This window comes from Peromyscus eremicus, chromosome 8b, assembly GCF_949786415.1.
Source record: "Peromyscus eremicus chromosome 8b, PerEre_H2_v1, whole genome shotgun sequence".
NCBI lineage: Eukaryota > Metazoa > Chordata > Mammalia > Rodentia > Cricetidae > Peromyscus > Peromyscus eremicus.
Window position 1 is genome coordinate 22,051,122 of NC_081424.1, and position 18,899 is coordinate 22,070,020.

General features: G+C 40.6%; 1 protein-coding gene across 1 annotated transcript in view; it reads right to left on the bottom strand.

Annotated features, from left to right (window-relative positions):
- The window catches only part of Tbc1d32 (TBC1 domain family member 32), a 206,097-nt gene that overhangs the window by 141,093 nt on the left and 46,105 nt on the right, over nt 1-18,899 (bottom strand). The window contains exons 12-15 of the mRNA XM_059272587.1: nt 14,047-14,187; nt 8,229-8,321; nt 4,173-4,315; nt 1,712-1,839 (exon numbers count right to left, since the gene is read on the bottom strand). Coding sequence (XP_059128570.1) covers nt 1,712-1,839; nt 4,173-4,315; nt 8,229-8,321; nt 14,047-14,187 — 505 coding nt within the window. The remainder of the gene's footprint in view (nt 1-1,711; nt 1,840-4,172; nt 4,316-8,228; nt 8,322-14,046; nt 14,188-18,899) is intronic.

Consider the following 18,899-nt stretch of genomic DNA (forward strand, 5'->3'; position numbering starts at 1 on the left):
ATGCCATGGCATTTTCGACACAATATAAAGACCACAAGTGACAACTGCCCTTGTAACAGTTATCAACGGTTTTTTGAAACATCTAAGGAGTAATAAAAGAAACCAAAGCAACAAATAAAGAGAAACTGGAGGGAAATGAGAAAGTATGAGATGACAACTTCATTATCCACAGAGCTGAACAAATTTACTGGTCTCCAAAAGGAATAAGATGTTTTGCTTTAAACACACACACACACACACACACACACACACACACACACACACACACAAAATAAGGCCAGCAAGATTCCTCAGCAGGTAAAAAACACTTACAATAACCTGAGTTTGATCCCCTGGAACCTATATCAACATATAAGAACAAAACAAACTCCACAGTGTTGTCCTTTGATACCCACACATGTATCATACCATGTGTATGCATGTGAACACATGTATGTGCATACACACCACACACACACATGCAGATATGCACACGCAATCACAAGATCCAGAATGGATTTTCTGGGAAAAAAACCACAAAATTATTAAGTTTCAAGTTAGCACTATAGTAATAATAAATAAATAAATAAATAAATAAATAAATAAATAAATAAATAAATAAATAAATAATAACAATAATAATAACAATAAGTAAAAATGACTAGTACCAGAATGAGAGCAGAGATTTTTCCCTATTGGTCCCCCAGTACTAACAAGATAGCCAGAGCACATTACTGGCAATTCTAAACCAAAAATAAATAATGGGACCATTTCTCTGAAAGACACAACTTGTTAAATTTTATAACCAAAGGAAGTAACTCTGAACAGGCCTACTCATCTAATAAAGAAATTAAGTAATTAAAAGAACTAGATAAAGCCAGGCACTCATTATCTCACAGATGGATTCTACCAAATATTTATAGAAGTTATAACAGTTCTCTATAACTCCTTTCAGAAGACAGAAACAGGAGTTATCATTTCTAACTTATGAAACCAGGTTTGTAGTAATATCAAAAAACAAAGATATTCTAGGTTCAGTGGCTGATATTGTGTGTCGATATGGCAAAGATCACCTGTATCCATGAGAAACTCAAAGCCACAATGGGGAAGAGAAATATCCACAACCAAGTGTGATTTACTCCCTGAGTAAGGCTGCTTGCCACTTAAAAACTAATTAATGTCAGGGCTGGAGAGATGGCTCAGCAGAGAGAGACAGGATTGCCCAGGTACCACACCATCAGAAGCCCAGAGAAAGCCAAGAAGCCTAAGTACCACAAGGCTACCATTGGCACAGGAGGAGATAGACCTGGGTGACATCAGAGGAGAGGGAAGGGGGTGTGGCTTCTCCTCTGAATCTGTTTGACTGAAACCAACAACCTGTGGCTTCAGTAGTCTGTGAGACAGTCTTGGGGTGCAGGTAAGAAGGTATGGGTTCCCATCTGGAATGTTGCCTGCAAACCTTATTATGAGCTAAGATTATATAATAATCTTAGTAATTACTGTGGGTAACTATTATGATTAGTAACTCCACTTTCAGGGCATTCAACACCCTCTTCTACCCTCCAGGGGTGCCTGCATGCACAAGGCACACATAAACTCATGCAGGCATACACACATACACATAAAAACAATAAATAAATATTATATCAAAGGTGGCTTAACGTGTCACTAGTACCTGCTTGGGAAACCTAACTACCCCTGAATAGTTACACAGACTAAAATGTCCACGTACCTCTCTTCTTCGGAAGAGTTCATATTTTCTCCATAAAGAAGTAAAATAAGTCCTTCTTCTACAGAAGCAATTCTTGCCAAAATATCAGCTATGTGAATTAAAGCTGTTTCGGAGCAGTCTGGAGCAGCCTGAACATTTAAAACAGAATGACAAGACAAATCATATAATTTTACGGTGTAGCGTGGGTGGTGTGTAGTCTAATAAAGTTATATGGCTACCACAACAACAGAAACCTTAATGACTTCTGCCTGTGAAATAATATGTCTGAGTTAAATGTGTCATTAGATTACATTCTTTTACCAGCAGAATTGATGAGGCAAATAAATCCAAGCTTTTCACCTAAGCCAGTTATTGAGAATCACTGACTGTATGACAGCTGCATGTATAATTCTGGATACCGAATGCTATCGCTCCCTCCCTATCTGCACTGTCTTGTACTTTTCAGGTACCACATTCCTGTAAATTCACCATGATATATATGGTATCTGATACACTATGATTATGTTATATTAGTGTCGTCCACTTATATACCTAACTGGGTAAAGATCGACTAGAGACAGCCAGTTCATGAGCTGACCAATAGTCCATAATATCACCCACTTGGAAAACAAACTGGACCAGTCCTATCTGCCCACTTTAAATAGAAGTATTCATACAGTTTAGCCAACATATAAGAAAATAGCACAAAAAAAATATTGAAACCTGGAGATTATGTTAATGCTGAAGTCAACTTACAGAAGCTCTTGTTATTTTTAGGGTCTACTTATTGCTTTATCCCTGCATGGATTCTAATGTCCATATTCTCCATATTATAAAATATGTATCTTACAACTAATATAATGTCATGAATTCCCTTAACAAACTGAGTCAGGCATAGTCCCCTGTAATTATATACGGCGGGAGCTAGAAAGATGGTTCAGTGGGTAAGAGCAGTTGCTAAAAGCATGAAGACCCAAGTTCAAGTATTCAAGACCCACGTGTAAAACTAGGCATGGCTGTACGTGTCTATAACTCAGGGCTGATGGGGGCGACAGGAGGAATGCTGGGGCTTCCTGGTCACAAGTTTAGCTCCAACCTCCAGGAGAGAACCTATCTCAATGGAATAATGTGCCAAGAGGGACAGAAGGCTATATAAAGCGCTCCTGGGCTCCCCAAGGCACACATAGGTATGCAAGTCTTCACACACGTATGTGTCTACACCACACACACATATATATATGTTCACTCGTGTGTGTGTGTGTGTGTGTGTGTGTGTGTGTGTGTGTGTGTGTTGATGATGATGATGATTACTGTTAACTGCCAACTTGAAAGAACAGAGAAGTACCAGGCCTCTGGACATCTGTAGTGATTATCTTGATTGCATTAACAGCACAGGAATACAGAAAAACAAAAAAAGACCTTGTCTGCACAGGAGGGATGTTTTCATGTGGAGTAGGTTTCATTCAGGAAAGGGGGACTAGAAAAAACAGTGAGTATACTTAACTTTGTTTAGAAGATGTAAACAATATATATACACAGAAAATTTAGTAAATGCAAAGTTTACATTTGCAAAAAAAACAGTGATATTTATACAGCAAGCAACAATCAATGAAGTATTGTATAACCCAATGAAGTGTGGCCCAGGAGAGCCAAGAAACAGGTACAGATGCTACAAAGCGGATAATAGACATGAACTTTCTAGTGTTCTCTAAAGTCAGAGAAGTGGAGGACTATATTGGACACACTGCCATCCTGGTGAGGACACCAACTTCACCAGGTGTTGGGTGTGTGGCAAGGACAGGTCACTTCCCTCAGCCTCAGTTTGTTCTTTGGTGAAATTCTCTAGCACAAGGAAGCACACAGTGTGAACTGTGAAGACAGCATGGCTGTTCAGCTCTGGGGCTGCACACGGTGTGAACTGTGAAGACAGAACAGCTGTTCAGCTCTGGGGCTGCACACGGTGTGAACTGTGAAGACAGCATGGCTGTTTAGCTCTGAGAGCACACAGAGTGAACTAGGAAGACAGCATGGCTGCTCAGCTCTGGGGTTGCATACGCCTTCTTTCACACTAGTTCTTCCTACTTTGCAGAGTTGGCTCTTCAGGAAAATAATCGTATTTCCAAAAGCTATAAAACTGTCATTAAAATACATGAGACATTCACAAGATTTATTACATTCACAAGACAAATAGCTTCTTAATAGAATAACTTTTTTCCAAGTTTTTCACATCGACAGATCTAAGTTTGATTAGAAACAAAAATAAGATGTAGTATGTGTATGTGCGTTCCTGCCTCCCATCATAACTAATACATCAAATAACTGCATAAACTATGATTTAACAAATAAAGATCCATACAGCAAAAAAATCCATGTAAAAAATATCTGTAAGAAAGCATCTCAACCACGTTCGAAATAAAGCTCCATCGAATATCAACCTATACTAGCCACGGAAAAGGGTCCTCTCCTCTTTAGTGACACCCACCACAGTTCCTTTCATCAGGTTGTGAATGGGCTGGAGAAGGGTCTCTGTCACAGTGCTGTTGTATAAGCACTCAATGGCACATTCTTTCTGGTCGCAGAGGATCCGCAGGACGTCAGTCACCATGCTTGCAGGAGAATAGTTCTCTGAGAAACAAAAAGAAGGGTGAATATGAAAACACTGCTTAGTACTTACTGCTTTTCACTATACACAACTTCCTGTTCCACAAAGTTCACAGGGAATCCAGTTATTCAGAAATCACACAAGTAAAGCCCAGAAGATGAGAGTTAGAACCTGAAACTTACCATCTCAATCAGCTTACTATCTCTTCAGGCGAATAAAAGAAAGGACAAGAAACAACATAACATTTTTCAGTTAGACAACAAATGAAACCTGGATAGTGAAGATATGGCTGAAAGAAGACTCAACTTTTTGCCTCCTAGAAAACAAGTTCATTATATTCACTTTTGTTCATTTTCTTGATGCACTTGGACATATGAGCTTAGAAGAAAATCAAATGAAGCGTTCAGATAAAACTATGAGGAAAAAGAAGGCACACAAGAACTGATACTTGATAGCACTTGGCACAGTGCTATCCCAAAAGACAAGGAAAACTGGGGTGTTCCTAAGATCAACCTTCCAAACATGAGCTCCAAAGCCAAAAGTGTGTAAAGTGTACCATGGCTGGAATGGCCACTGAAATAAATGCAATGTTTTAATATTAGATATTTAATCTAACCTCCTCTCACAAATGTGATATGAGTACCCTAGAAAGAAACTGTACAAAACTAATATGGTTTTTAAATTCATGTTGCAGTAGTCTTCACTCCTTAAGCATGCTAACTTCAAGTTCACACCTGACCAAAAAAAGAATGGATTTAGTGATTTTTCAATCAGTTCCAGATGAGAAACCCCATTTCCAATGACAAACACTATCAAAGAGCACTTGGCCATTCACACGATCAAGCCAATGCCTACTGAACAATGCATAGAGCATTGAAGTCTGAGAAAACAGACAGAGACAGTCAACTACACAGCAAGCAAAATACTGAGTATTTTTAACACGGAAAGATCATTTTCATCGTAAGTGATTCTGCAGAAGCATATAGCAGGGGTCTTAAGCTAGTACACCATTTGTGGAAATGCTGAAAAGACAGAAGAGGGTCTTAGAATCGCTAAGAACAATACACTATTACAGCCACACAGAAAATGCCTACAGGCTGATACATATATTCTATGATTAATATGTAGCACAATACATTTTTTTTTTTACTTACTCCAGTTCCTCATAGAATTTGTTCTAGCATTTCCAAGCTAGTTCCTAATTTTAGAAGACTATGGTCTACATTTTTATTTCTGATGTTGTATTTCACTTTGGGGATTTTTATTGATATACAAAGGAAAAGTAGAAGTTATTTTAAATGGTAATAATTTGAAACTTTTTTTTTTTTTTTTTTTTTTTTTTTTGCTTTTTTTCAAGACAGGGTTTCTCTGTGCAGTTTTTGGTAGCTGTCCTGGATCTCACTCTGTAGACCAGGCTGCCAGGCCTCAAACTCACAGAGATCCGCCTGGCTCTGCCTCCTGAGTGCTGAAATTAAAGGCGTGCACCACTGCCACCCAGCAATTCAAAACATTTTTATAAGCTGGTCAACATACATAAGAGCAAATTACAATTTACAATAAAACAAGAAGGGCTTTTTTTTCTTTACATTTAACAAAAGAAAATCCTGAAAGTAACTAAAATTTAGATTTGAACCATAAGATTTTGCCCTAGTACTTCCCTCATGAAGTAAGAAAGTATTTCATTTGTTTTTTATTTGAAAGAAGTCCATAGTTGAAAGACTCTGAATTTTAAAAGATTTGGGATTTTAAAAGACACTGACTATTTTAAAGAAATTGAATTTTTTTAATTTTTTAACTTTTTATTTATTCTTTGTATCTTTCACATCATGCATCTCAATCCCATTCATTTCCCATTCACTTGTATCTGCCCTCTGCCCTTGCAACACCCCACCACTCCACAAAGTTAAATAAAATAAAATTTAAGAGAAAAGAAAAGAAAAAGAAAGAAAGAAAAAAAAGGAAAAATCTCATCATGGAAGTTGTAGTGTGACACAGTAAGTTATGCAGTAAACACCTTTATCCATATATCTTTATGACAAGTGTTCATTGTAAAGAGTCATTGGTCTGGTTCAAGAACTCTGGTTTCTGCTACACTATAGACGTTGGGCTCTCACTTGGACTCCTCTTGGATATCCTGCTGTTGCCCTGTGTTGTGGAGATCTTGCAGCTTTGGGTCTGCAAGACCAGACCTTTCATGTGCTCCAGCAGATCGCAGATGGGGTGGATGTTGGGGTGGGCCAACTTATAACGCTGGTTCTGGGCCTAGATAGTTATAGGGTTGGTTAGCCCACCAACTCTCCCCTGTCTTCACCACCAGGGTGAGCTCTCCAGCACTGCCCTTACTATTTACCCCTTGTAGCAATGGGCAAGAGGTAGGGCCAGTTTTCCTGCTTTCACATCCTCAGGGTCAGCTCTCCCATACCTGTACCTTTAGGGTCAGCTCTACTGTGTTGCCCAGGCAAGGTGTGGGTGCCACTCTCCCAAGTCCTGCAACTAATGAGGACAATTTTAAGTGTTTAAATTTTGAAAGACTCTGGGACTTTCAAATTTTGGAATACTATATATTGTGATGTTCTTAGTAATGTGAGATCTTGGGGATAAATGAGAAAGGAAAGGTTATAGCTTAATAATGATGTGTTTGTGTGTCAAGTAGACAAGGGGTAAGCTGTGCTGGCTGGCTTTATGTCAACTTGGCACAGGCTAGAGTTACTTGAGAGGAAGGAGCCTCAACTGGGAAAATATTTCAAAAAGATTAGGCTATAGGCAGGACTGTAGAGCATTTTCTAATTTGATTGATGTGGGAAGGCCCAGCCCACAGTGGGTGGGATCACCACTGGGCAGGTAGTCCTGGGTTTTATAAGAAAGCAGGCTGACAAAATAGCGGAAACACATGAACTGTGAGCCAATAGCTGAGGAGCCCCCATGGAACTGGACCTGGCCCTCTGGATAAGTGAGACAGTTGATTAGCTTGAACTTTTTAGGAGGCCCCCAGGCAGTGGGACCGGGACCTGTCTTTGGTACATGAGCTGGCTTTTTGGAACCTAGGGTCTATGCTGAGACACTTTGCTTAGCCTTGGTGCAGGGAGGAGGAGACTGGACCGGCCTCAACTGAATCTACCAGGCTGGACTGACTCCCCAGGGGAGACCTTGCCTTGGAGGAGGTGGGAATGGGGGGTGGATTGGGGGGGAAGGCTGGGGGTTGGGAGGAGGGAGGACAGGGGAATCTGTGGCTGATATGTAAAATTAAATTAATTATAAAATAAAATATTTATAAAAAAAAAAAAAGAAGCAGGCTGAGCAAGTCATGGGGAGCAAGCCAGTAAGCAGCACCCCTCTGTGGCTTCTGCATCAGCTCCTGCCTCCAAGTTCCTGGCCTGTTTGAGTTCCTGTCCCGACTTCCTTTGATGATAAGCAGTGATATGGAAGTGTAAGCCAAATAAACCCTTCCCTCCCCAAGTTACTTTGGTCACGGCATTTCATCACCAAAATAGCAACTCTAACTAAGACAAAACAAAACAAGCAAGCTGAACAAAATACCTTAGCACAGAGTGCAGAAAACAACAAAATGGGAACACATCTATCAATCAAATTTCTCTTGATCTCAATCGAGAATCTTGACACTAAGAAAACACTAAAACTCTCAGCAAAACTGACTCTAAATTAAAACAACAATAGATTAGAAATGTCTTAAGGCATCTATGAACAGAATTAAGTTCCATGGCTTACTTCAGAACCAATGTAAGGTCATACAATTAATAAAGTCTTAATAAAACCTATTTACCAAAATCGATATGTAACTCAAAGCATCTAGACAAGAGAACACTCAAATGCCTTGATTATTTCTTTTCCTCCACTTAAAACAGACGCATCATGGGTTGAATTGCCAGTACTACAATTAATCAATCAACCAACCAGTTTAGGGAGGGGGGCATTTACCTGAATACGCAACTGATGTCATCTTTGGACAACTTGGTGAATAGTAGATGAGTTGAGTAAACAAAACCAGCAGATTTGTGAGAGATACTGAATCTTTACAAAAGAAAAAAAAAAGAATAATTTGTAACATGTTTACAACCTAAAACACATTTACCTACATTCCACTCACCTGTAAGATTGCATCACAGTTTCTATGTAAACCCAGTCAGAAGAAAGCTATGATCCAAGACATATTACTCCAGAACAGAATGCAGTTAAAAGGAAGCTCCTACCCAACTGTCTTGCTTTGCTAAGACACAGTTCTGCCATCTGTTTGGAGCTGATCATTTAAATCCACAACAGATGCACGAGTCTCACCATGGCTATTTGAGTTAATTCAATTATGATAAGTAAAATTGAGCTTAATATGTTGGTTCAGCTAACTTTTTTAGCATAGTAGAACAAGGTTAGCATTTTTTCCATGAAAGACTATATAACTTAAGCTTTGGACCCAAATCATCTCTGTCACAAACACTCAAGTCGGCTACTGTAGCACGAGGTAGACATATATAATCAACAAATAAATGATGAGTGTAACTGTTTACCAATTAAACTGTGAGTACTAAGCATTCATGTTTTCCACATACCACAAAAATAGTCTAGTTTTTTAATAGTTAAAAAACATGCCTAGCTCACAAGTACATGGACCAGATGGCAGGCCAGGTTTGGCCCACAGGCTACAGTTTACCAAGACTTGCTACAGAAGCTTTCATTAAAACATTCTGGAAAAAACTAAGTAATTTAAAGTTGACTGCTGGTCTCTGTTATTCTCAAACTCAGTTTTGAAATGAGCTGTGATTCCTGATAGCGCAAAATACAGTCACTATAAAGAACATAAAATGTTAAATTTATTATAGATGAGAGGCATGTAAAGTTAAGTTGAAAATCTACAAAAATATCAAGGACATTCACTAGTCTTTGCAGTTCTGTAAAGGCCAGCAATATTGTAAGAAATAGTACCTCCTTAATTGAAGAGCTCATGATGTCCCCACACTGTCTTAAACTATACGACATAGCCTTGAACATTGTAAGAGAAGCACATAATGCCCTGTCGGTTCTCAAGGAGCTCAAATAGATCAGGGCAAATAAAATAACTAGACAAGAGGGTTCAAAACAAATAGACTCCATAACAGCATCAATAAACTACAGTTCATATGATCAGATTTTGTAAGGCTGGCAAGCTAAGAATGGATTTTCCATTATTAAAATGTATCAGGGGTCCTGAAAACCATGTTCAGATTTGATTGAGTTGGAAGACCCACGGGCCCCATATAATCATGCTCACATGACACATTATAATAAAACTATGCAAAGCAAAATCAAAAAGAAAGGTTAGAGAAGACGAAATCCAGAGCAAACCAGGAATAAGCTTGTGAGGGCCTCTCCCAGAGGAGTCATGCAGAATACATTCAATTCCTCCAGAAATACACACCAGAGATGCAGTTCCTAAGGTTCTTATTGGGGGTGGGTTGGGGGGTGCGCACATACACACCCTCTGCACAGCACATGTCAAAATTTTAAACTCCCAAAAGCAAACCTGGTATTCAGCGTAAATGGCAATGCTGTACAAACAGTTTAGGCACAAGGGGTGGTGTACAAACCATTTAAGCACCCTCCTCAGTGCTGGGACTAGCATGAGTCCAGCCAAGAATCAAGCTTGCCAACAGGCCATCCCAAGAACAGCAGCCTTGGTCATACTATACTAACGTTCCTGCACAACCACAGACATGCCATGTCATCCACCAAGGCCATAACACTTACTGTCACTTTTCAGAAGGTTTGCTGAACTCTGCTCTATATTGTGTTCCTAATACAGGTATATCATCTTAGGAGAATTAAAGATGATAACTGATCTCAATTTGTGAAATTAAATGAGACAGGGTAAAAACAACATAGTAATACATGATCTGATACTCTCCTGAACATCATCCTGTGTGCTGGCTATTTTGTGTGAACTTGACACAGGCTAGAAAATCATCTGAGAGGATGGATACTCAACTAAGAAAATGCCTCCATAAGATCAGGCTGTCAGCATTGGGAATGCATCTAAACCATGGGCCTGGCTACCTCCCCTGGAGAGGCCACATGGACGAGGAAAGAGGACTGGGAATGGGGTCTGAGGACACAGGGAGATGGGAGAGAGGACCCAGGAGGGAAATGGAAAAAGATCGTACATGGTGAAGATCCATCAAGAAATAAAAGTTGCAGATCGTTAAGATGAGGTCTAACAGTTGACAAGTAGATTTTTATGGGGCCAGGAGAATAAAAGTTTGAGAAAGAGAGATCCAAGAGGGACAGCCAGAGGCCAGGCATGGTGGCACTTCTGGAGCCCTTTGACTGACATGGATGTGGACTGCGAGGGAGGGAGGAACACGCCAGGGCAAACACTCTCTGCTTGTCTCTCTTTCAGATGCCTTGGCTGGTTTAGAAGCATTCCTTATGCTGACTGCCTCCAAGATCATAGCAGAGATCCAGGCTAAAAGGCCTTGACTGGTGTTTAACTTTTTCACCTTTTTTCTCAATAAAGCAAATTTGTGAAGACAGCCAAAAAAAAAAAAAAAGATCAGGCTGTAGGCAAGCCTGTAGGGCATTTTTTTTTAATTAGTGATAAATGCAGGAGGGCCCAGCCCATTGTGGGTGGTGCCATCCCTGGGTGGTGGTCCTGGGTCCTATAAGAAACCAGGTTGAATAAGCCAGTAAGCAACAATCCTCCATGGCCTCTGCATCAGCTCCTGTCTCCAAGTTCCTGCCATGGTTTCCACAGTGAGAGACTTAGAGGCTTTACGGTGAAATAAATCCTTTCCTCCTCAAGTTGCTTTTGGTCATGGTGCTTTATAAGAGCAATATAAAACTGAACTAAGACACAAATTTCCAAGTTGTCATATTCAATATCACAGCATAAAACTTAATATAACTTTAAAAGTCCCACAGTCTTTAAAAATTCAAAAACTTCACGAGTTTAGTCTCTTTAAATATCCAGTCTTCCTAAAATATCTGTAGTCCCTCTATAATGTCCAAAAATGTCCAAAATCTCTGTAAAATTCCTAAGCCTCTCTAAAATTTAAAAGTCTCTCAGCTGTGGGCTCCTGTAAAATAAAAAATAAGTTACAGGCTTTCTTCCTTCAAGAACGGAGACTCAGGACACAGTCGCAATCAAACCAAAGCACAACCAACATTCAACGGTGTGAAAAGTTCAGTGTTTGCTGTGGGGGACCCATCACCATCCTCTGACTCCAAAGGATGACTCCGTTCGGCCAGCTCTGCCATTCACATCACAAACAGCTTGTCTTGCAGGTTGAGTGGCTCCATGACACAGGAGCAGCTGCTGTCCTTGGTGGTATTGTACCACCATTGTGGTTCCACAACACTAGTCCCTCCAAATACTAAAATCTCTCCTGCAACTGGGCAATATCTTCATCAATAGCTTCTCCTAGGCTCCCTTTAGAGACTCCGCCCCTGCCACATGGTGATACTCCTCAAGTTCTCCCCATGACACCTTCAATCTTGGGGCTTCTACCATAATTAAGACTGCACCTTCACCAATGGCTTCTCCTATACTCTCACATACCAAGCCTGGTTGCTCTCCATGACCCTGTCATGCCTTAAAAACCAGTAATACCCAGTTGACTCTTGCTCATTACCAAGTTCAGTTGCCAGCACAAGGTACAGCTTTGGCCACCTCTGGACCACAGCTTCTGTGTGCTGACCCAAGGAAACACTTCCCCAGAAAAGTCTGCCTCAGTGATGCTGTTCTCATTATCACAGCTGATTCTTCAGTCCGAGCTGACCAGCACAGCAAAGGCTTCTCTTTAATGATTCTTAATTCAAACTATGACTTGAACTGCCCCAGTAGAATCAACAAGCCAGGCCTTCATTATCTGCATTGCTCTCAACATTCTTAACATCTAAATGACCACAGAAGAGCCAACAGGGCTTTGAGCATTCAATGGTTTTTTAAGCCCTAAATTCCAAGGTCCTTCCACCATCCTCCTCAAAGCAATATGGCCAGGCCTGTCACAGCAACACCCCATGACCCAGTACCAATTTCTGGCTTAGTTCGATTTTCTGTTGCTGCGATAAAACACCATGACCAAAAGCAAATTGGGGAGGAAAGGGTTTCTTTCACTGTAAAGCTTCTAAGTCCATCACTGAGGAAACCATAGCTGGGACTCAGGGCAACAATCTGGAGACAGGAGCTGATGCAGAGGCCATGGAGGATTGTTGCTTACTGGCTTGTTCAGCCTGCTTTCTTATAGAAGCCAGGACCACCAGCCCAGGAGTGTCCCTACCCAGAATGAGCTTGTCCCTCACACATCCATCACTAATTTTAAAAATGCCCTACAGGCTTGCCTACAGCCTGATTTTTATGGAGGCATTTTCTCAGCTGAGCTTCCCTCCCCTCAGAAGACTCTATCTAATGTCAAGTTGATAAGAGAGACAGAAAGAGAGGAGGGGAGGAGGAAGGGAAGGAGGAAGAAAGGAAGAAGGGAAGAAGGAACGGGGAGGGAGGGAGGGAGAGAGGAAGGAAGGAAGGGAGAGAGAGAGAGAGAGAGAGAAAGAGAGAGAGAGAGAAAGAGAGAGAGAGAGGGGAGGAAAGAGAGAAACTAGTGAGCACATCCACATCCTAGATCACAAAATTTCATCATCACTGATATAATGACTCCATTTTCACAAGCTGAAAACCAGAAACATAGGGTTTCCTATGGGTGAGTGGCTGCCCCAAAAGGTCACAATCTGTAGGCTAGCAAGAATTTTTAAAAAGTCTTCTATGTTTTATATCTAGAATTAAATCACCAAGTATGTCTAGTCTAGGGTTTTGAAAAGAGAAATAAGAAAATAATTAAATTCATATACAGTAATAAGCATATACTGAAACTGAAAAAAATACAGAAAAAATCTCAACAGTACATATGACTAAAAAATATGTAGCTAAATGCCTAGGCTGATGAGTTTCTTTTGTAGATGTAATACAGGCTAAAACCATCCGGGAGCTTCTACCAGATTGTCAATATGCAAGACTGTAGAGCATTTTATTGCTTGATGATTGATAGGGGAGGGCACAGCCCACTGTGGGTGGTGCCACCCCTGAGGCAAGCAGTCCTGAGATATATAAGAAGGAAGGTTGGGCAAGCCATGGGATGCAAAGCCAGTAAGTAGCACTCCTCCATGGCCTCTGCTTCATTTTCGGTATTGAATTCTCCAGGTTTTTGTACTGAATTCCTTCCCTGATTTCCTTTCATGGTGGACTACAAGTTATAAGATGAAATAAAGCCTCTCCCCCTAAAGTTGCTTTTGGTCACAGTATTTTATCACAGCAATGAAGAGCAAACTAATATAGTGCCAAGTAGATACTGTGGTGGTTTGAATAAGTATGGCCTCATAGTCTCATAGATTTGAATGTTCAGTCACCAGGGAATGGTACTACTTGAGAAGGATTAGGAGGTGTAGCCTTGTTCGAATGGGTGTGGCCTTGTCAGAGGAAGTATGTCAACAGAGTTGGGCTTTGAGGTTTTAAAAGCCCGATCCAAGCCCAGTGTCTCTCTCTTCCTGCTGCCTTTCTATCTGGATGCTTCAGCAGCAAATGTCTGCCTGCATGCCGCCATGCTCCCCAATTAAATGCTTTCTTGTATAAGAGTTGCTGTGGTCATGGTATCTCTTCACTGCAATAGAACAGTGACTATGACAAATAACAAGCCCAATTTATAAATATGAACCTGTGTACTGTAAATTGTATCATACCTTTACCTACTACACACTCATTTATCCTAATTACACTTACCTTTTCTATTCTTCAGCTTTATGGGAAATAATTTTCTGCCTTGTGTATAGATCAACAATCTTCCTAAAAGGCACAGTGAGTGAATGAAATAAATATATTGTAGTTCTTGTCCTGAGTAGTAGAAATTTTTTTGCTTGTTTCCTTAAAAGAGAAGCAAAAAAAGATCATTTATTTTAATAACATTATATTTCATAACACTTGTCTTCAACACCTCCTAACAATTATCTATATTGAAAAAATCGCTTTATAAACTTTTAATATTTCTTTTTCTTAATATTTCCTATAACCTTTTACAGTAGATCTGAGGGGGAGTAGTCATTATAAAATTGGTAACCACTGTTGCTGATGTTCAATCTAAAAATACCATCATACTGCCAAGAGTTATTCATCACCAAAGACAGACTTCAAAAATAAGAATGGGGATAAGTCAACAGAAAAATTACTTAATTTTTACCACTGTGCTGGTTTTAACTGTCAACTTAACACAACCTAGAAACCCTTAGGCAGAGTGTCTTAAAGAGAAATATCTAGATCACGCTGGCTTGTGGGCATGTTTTTGGGAAATCATTTGGATTGTTAATTGATATACAAAGACCCTGGCCATTGTAGGTGGTAGGATTCTCTAGGCCAGGGTTCAGAACAACATAAAAGAAAAAAGCTAACTGAGAGCAAGCAAGCATGGATTTATGTTTTTATTCTCTCTTCACTATTAACTGTGGATGTGATGTTTTAAGTTCCTGCCTTGATGTCCCCATAATAATAGACTGTAACCTGGACTTGTCAGCCAAATAAACTTCCTCCCATCTGTTGCTTTTTGTCACAGCTACAGAAATAAAACTGGAGCAACCACATAAAAAGGCAACATAGATAAAGTCTATGGAAATGCTCCAATATTGAATAAACACCAAAATACATTTGACATAGTTCTGGTCCCAAGCATTTTGAATAAGGGATATTCAGTTTGTACTACATACAGTAGGTCATATTGATTACAATCACATTTGCAACTAAAATTAGAATCTCTAAAATAGGGATCATCCAACATATATTCTCCATTCATTTATCCATACATAACCCACACGTTTAAGACGTACTGAGTATCAATTTTAGAAGAATCTAATCTATTCACTGGTATTTAGAACTATTCAGAAGGGCTAGGGAGATAGCCAAATCAATGAGCTGCTTACCTTAAAAGAACAACTGAATCTCATCCCCAGAATACATTAAAAACAAAACAAAAAACAAAAATAAACAACGAAAAGCATAGTGGCACATGCTTATAATCCCAACACAGGGACATCAAAGACAGTATACTCCTGAGGCTCCTTGGCCTTTCAGCTTAGCCTATCCAGCAAGTTTCAGGCCAGCGAGAGGCCCTGTCTCAAGAAAGGCAGGTAGTATCCAAGGAATGACATCTGAAGTTGAACTCTGGTCTCCAGACACACATGCACCCTCACACACATTTACACCCACAGCAATGCACATAAACATGCATACATGTACACACATGTATACACTATACACACACAGACACACACACACAGTAAGGATCATTAAACTTAGCTTTCCCTTCAGTGTTAGGTAACAGCATGGAATAATCAGAGCACTCAAGGACAAGAGGGAGAGCTATGAGGATAAAGCAATAGACCATGGAGGAATAAGCCACAGAAGGAATCTGAACTCTTTGATGGAGGCCATGGGGAAGCTGTTAGAAGGATTTTAGGAAGACAGATCAAGCATCGATTGTCACGAATGGACTTCGATGGCAGTACAGAAAGCTGATGAAACCAGGTCGAAGTCTGAAGAAAGAAACTCCATTTCAAAACTATGAACTAGAGGCTAGAGAAATGAGTCAGTAGTTAAGGGTGCATATTAGTGTTAAAAGTTCAGATCCCAACACCCATGTCAGGAGATTACAACTGCCTGTACCCCAGGTCCACAGGATCAGATGCCTTCTGCCTCCACAGGTATCTGCACTCACATGCACAGACCCCCCACAAAAACAAATAAGGATGTCATGCATGTAATTAAAAATAAAAATGAACTTTTCAAGAAGATATAAGCAAAGGTGTTAGCAAAATAAAGAGGAAACAGACAAAAATACGTGTTCAAGAAAACTGAATCAATATGACTTGGTAAGAATTACACAACAACATCAAAAGAATGATAAAAGTTGAGAAAACTCAAGTTCCTAGCTTTGTGATAAATTTCCTCTTATACTTTTATGTAATTATAATAAAGAAAACAATAGAGAAGAAAGAGTAATTTGGGTCTTTGGTGTTATAGTTTCACAAGTGCCAATGTAACATCCCAGTGGTGACATTAAAAAGATACAAGTGTGACATTCAGGAAAACTATGCACACTTGAAGACTTCAGTTAACATTTGCATTACATAAAAATACATAATACCTAAAAACATGAAAGTCAATGGGCTGTTCCAAAAGAACAAGCAGACTGGAGGTGGGGGGTGGGCAGAAAAAGAAAAAAAATAGGCAAAGTTTTTGAGAAAAAATAAAGAAAAGAAAAGCTCACCTCAGGTCAACAGGAACAGCCTGTCAGATGAGGAGGGAGCAATCCAAGGAAGAGAGACTGTGTTAGGAAAAGGGAGAAGAATCACAGAGGTTCAGTCTGTGAAATGGGCCAGGGCAGGTAAGCGTAGACTCGGTAATGCGGAGGCCACATGGTTCTAAAGGAGGAAGCCTCGTTTCTATGGATGAAAATGGACATGGAATGAAGAGCTGGAGCTGAACTACATAGAACACTTCTGTAAGAGTCCTTCGAGATTAGAAGACAAACAGAGAGGTCGTCTACACGTACAGCACAGCACTGGCTCCATTTTAGTTTGGGTTTGAATGAAAAATGCACAGACGTGAGAGTGATACAGAGAAAGGTACCAACAGAAAGTCAGCATGGTGGCCCTGGATGTAGTTTAGGGGAGAGAAGTTGCCTAACGTGGACAATGCCCTGAATTTGATTCTAAGCACCAGCAGGGTTGAGGGGCCAAAACAGAGCACCTGCTGATTCTATTTTTCAAAGCACACAGAGACTGTAACAGGATCAAGATGACCATCTCATATACAACACTTGTCCTGGTTAGTTTTTTTATCAACTGGACACAAGTTAGAGAGACTTGAGAAGAGGGCACTGCAGCTGAGAAAATGCCTCCCTGTAGGCAAGCCTGTGTGTAGCTAGAGTTAAAAAAGGGGTAAGTGCTGTGGGATGGTCTGTATGGCAAATGTGCTGCTGATTGGTCAATAAATAAATCACTGATTGGCCAGTGGCTAGGCAGGAAGTATAGGCGGGACAAAGAGGAGAATAAAGCTGGGAAGTGGAAGGCTGAGTCAGAGAGACACTGCCAGCCGCCACGATGACAAACAGCATGTGAAGATTCCGGTAAGCCACGAGCCACGTGGCAAGGTATAGATTTATAGAAATGGATTAAGCTGTAAGAACAGTTAGCAAGAAGCCTGCCACGGCTATACAGTTTGTAAGCAATATAAGTCTCTGTGTTTACTTGGTTGGGTCTGAGCGGCTGTGGGACTGGCAGGTGAGAGAGATTTGTCCTGACTGTGGGCCAGGCAGGAAAACTCTAGCTACACCTGTGGAGCATTCTCCTGATTGATGTGGGAGGTCCCAGCCGACAGTGAGTGGTACCATCCCTGGGCAGGCAGTCCTGGAGTGTATGACAAAGGCTGAGCAAGCCACAAGCAGCAAGCCAGGGAGCAGCATTCTTCCAAGGCCTCTGCTTCAGCTTCTGTTTCCAGGATCCTGCGGGGAGTTCATGCCCTGGCTTCCTTTGATGACGAACTGGGATGTAGAACTGTAAACTGAAATAAACCCTTTCCTGCCCAAGTTGCTGATAGTCATGGTGTTTTATCACAGCAATTGAAATCCAACTAAAACACCTCTGTATTATAGGCTGGAGCAAAGGAATGCTGGTATAGGCATATTAACATGCATCTGTACACACAGAAGCAGGACATCTGGAGAGTTCATGTATGTAAGCTTCGCTTTCTTAGTGGGGACTCCTCTTGAGATGGAAGTAGGCAAGAAGAAGGAAGAGAAGTTGATGGGACAGGCAAGAAGTAATAACTGCTAGGGGACATCAGAGAAAGAAACATCGGTATTCGTCACCTTCCTCATCACTGATATAATTAACAGAAGTAACTTCAGAGAGGCAGAATTTCTTGTCACTTACGGTTTGCTAGGGTGCAGTCTATCATGTCAGAGGAATTATAAAGAAGTCCATGTGGCTCCACGTGCCTAGGGCTCCTCACATCTCAATCAGAAAGTAGAAATTGCTCAGGCCAAAACCAGGACCAGGCTATAGCCCACTAGACCCTCCCCCTGGCCACTTAGCCCTCCAGTCAGGATGGTATTTCTTACAGGTTCCACAAACTAAAAATGGCACCAGCAGATGGGGACCAAGCCTTAAAACTCAAGATGGGGACTCTTGGGGGGACATTTTATATCCAAACCATAAAATTCACCACCTGCCCCATAGAGGCTTTCTGCCATCTCAGAATGGAAAATGCATCCAATATTCAGCACACTTTAAAAAGCCTCCACAGACTTTAGTAATTTCAGCATTGTTCAAAAGACCAAGGGCTCTTCAACTCAAAGAAAATTCTTTGGTTCAAATGTCTGTAAAACTAAAAGAAAAGAAAAAAAAACACAGCTGTGGAGGTACACACAATACAGAGACAGGCAGATCTCTGTGAGTTCAGTCTCAAAAAGAAAAAAGTTACAGCCAGGCAGTGGTGGTGCACACCTTTAATCCCAGCACTCAGGAGGCAGAGGCAGGAGGATTTCTGTGAGTTCGAAGCCAGCCTGGTCTACAGAGTGAGTCCCA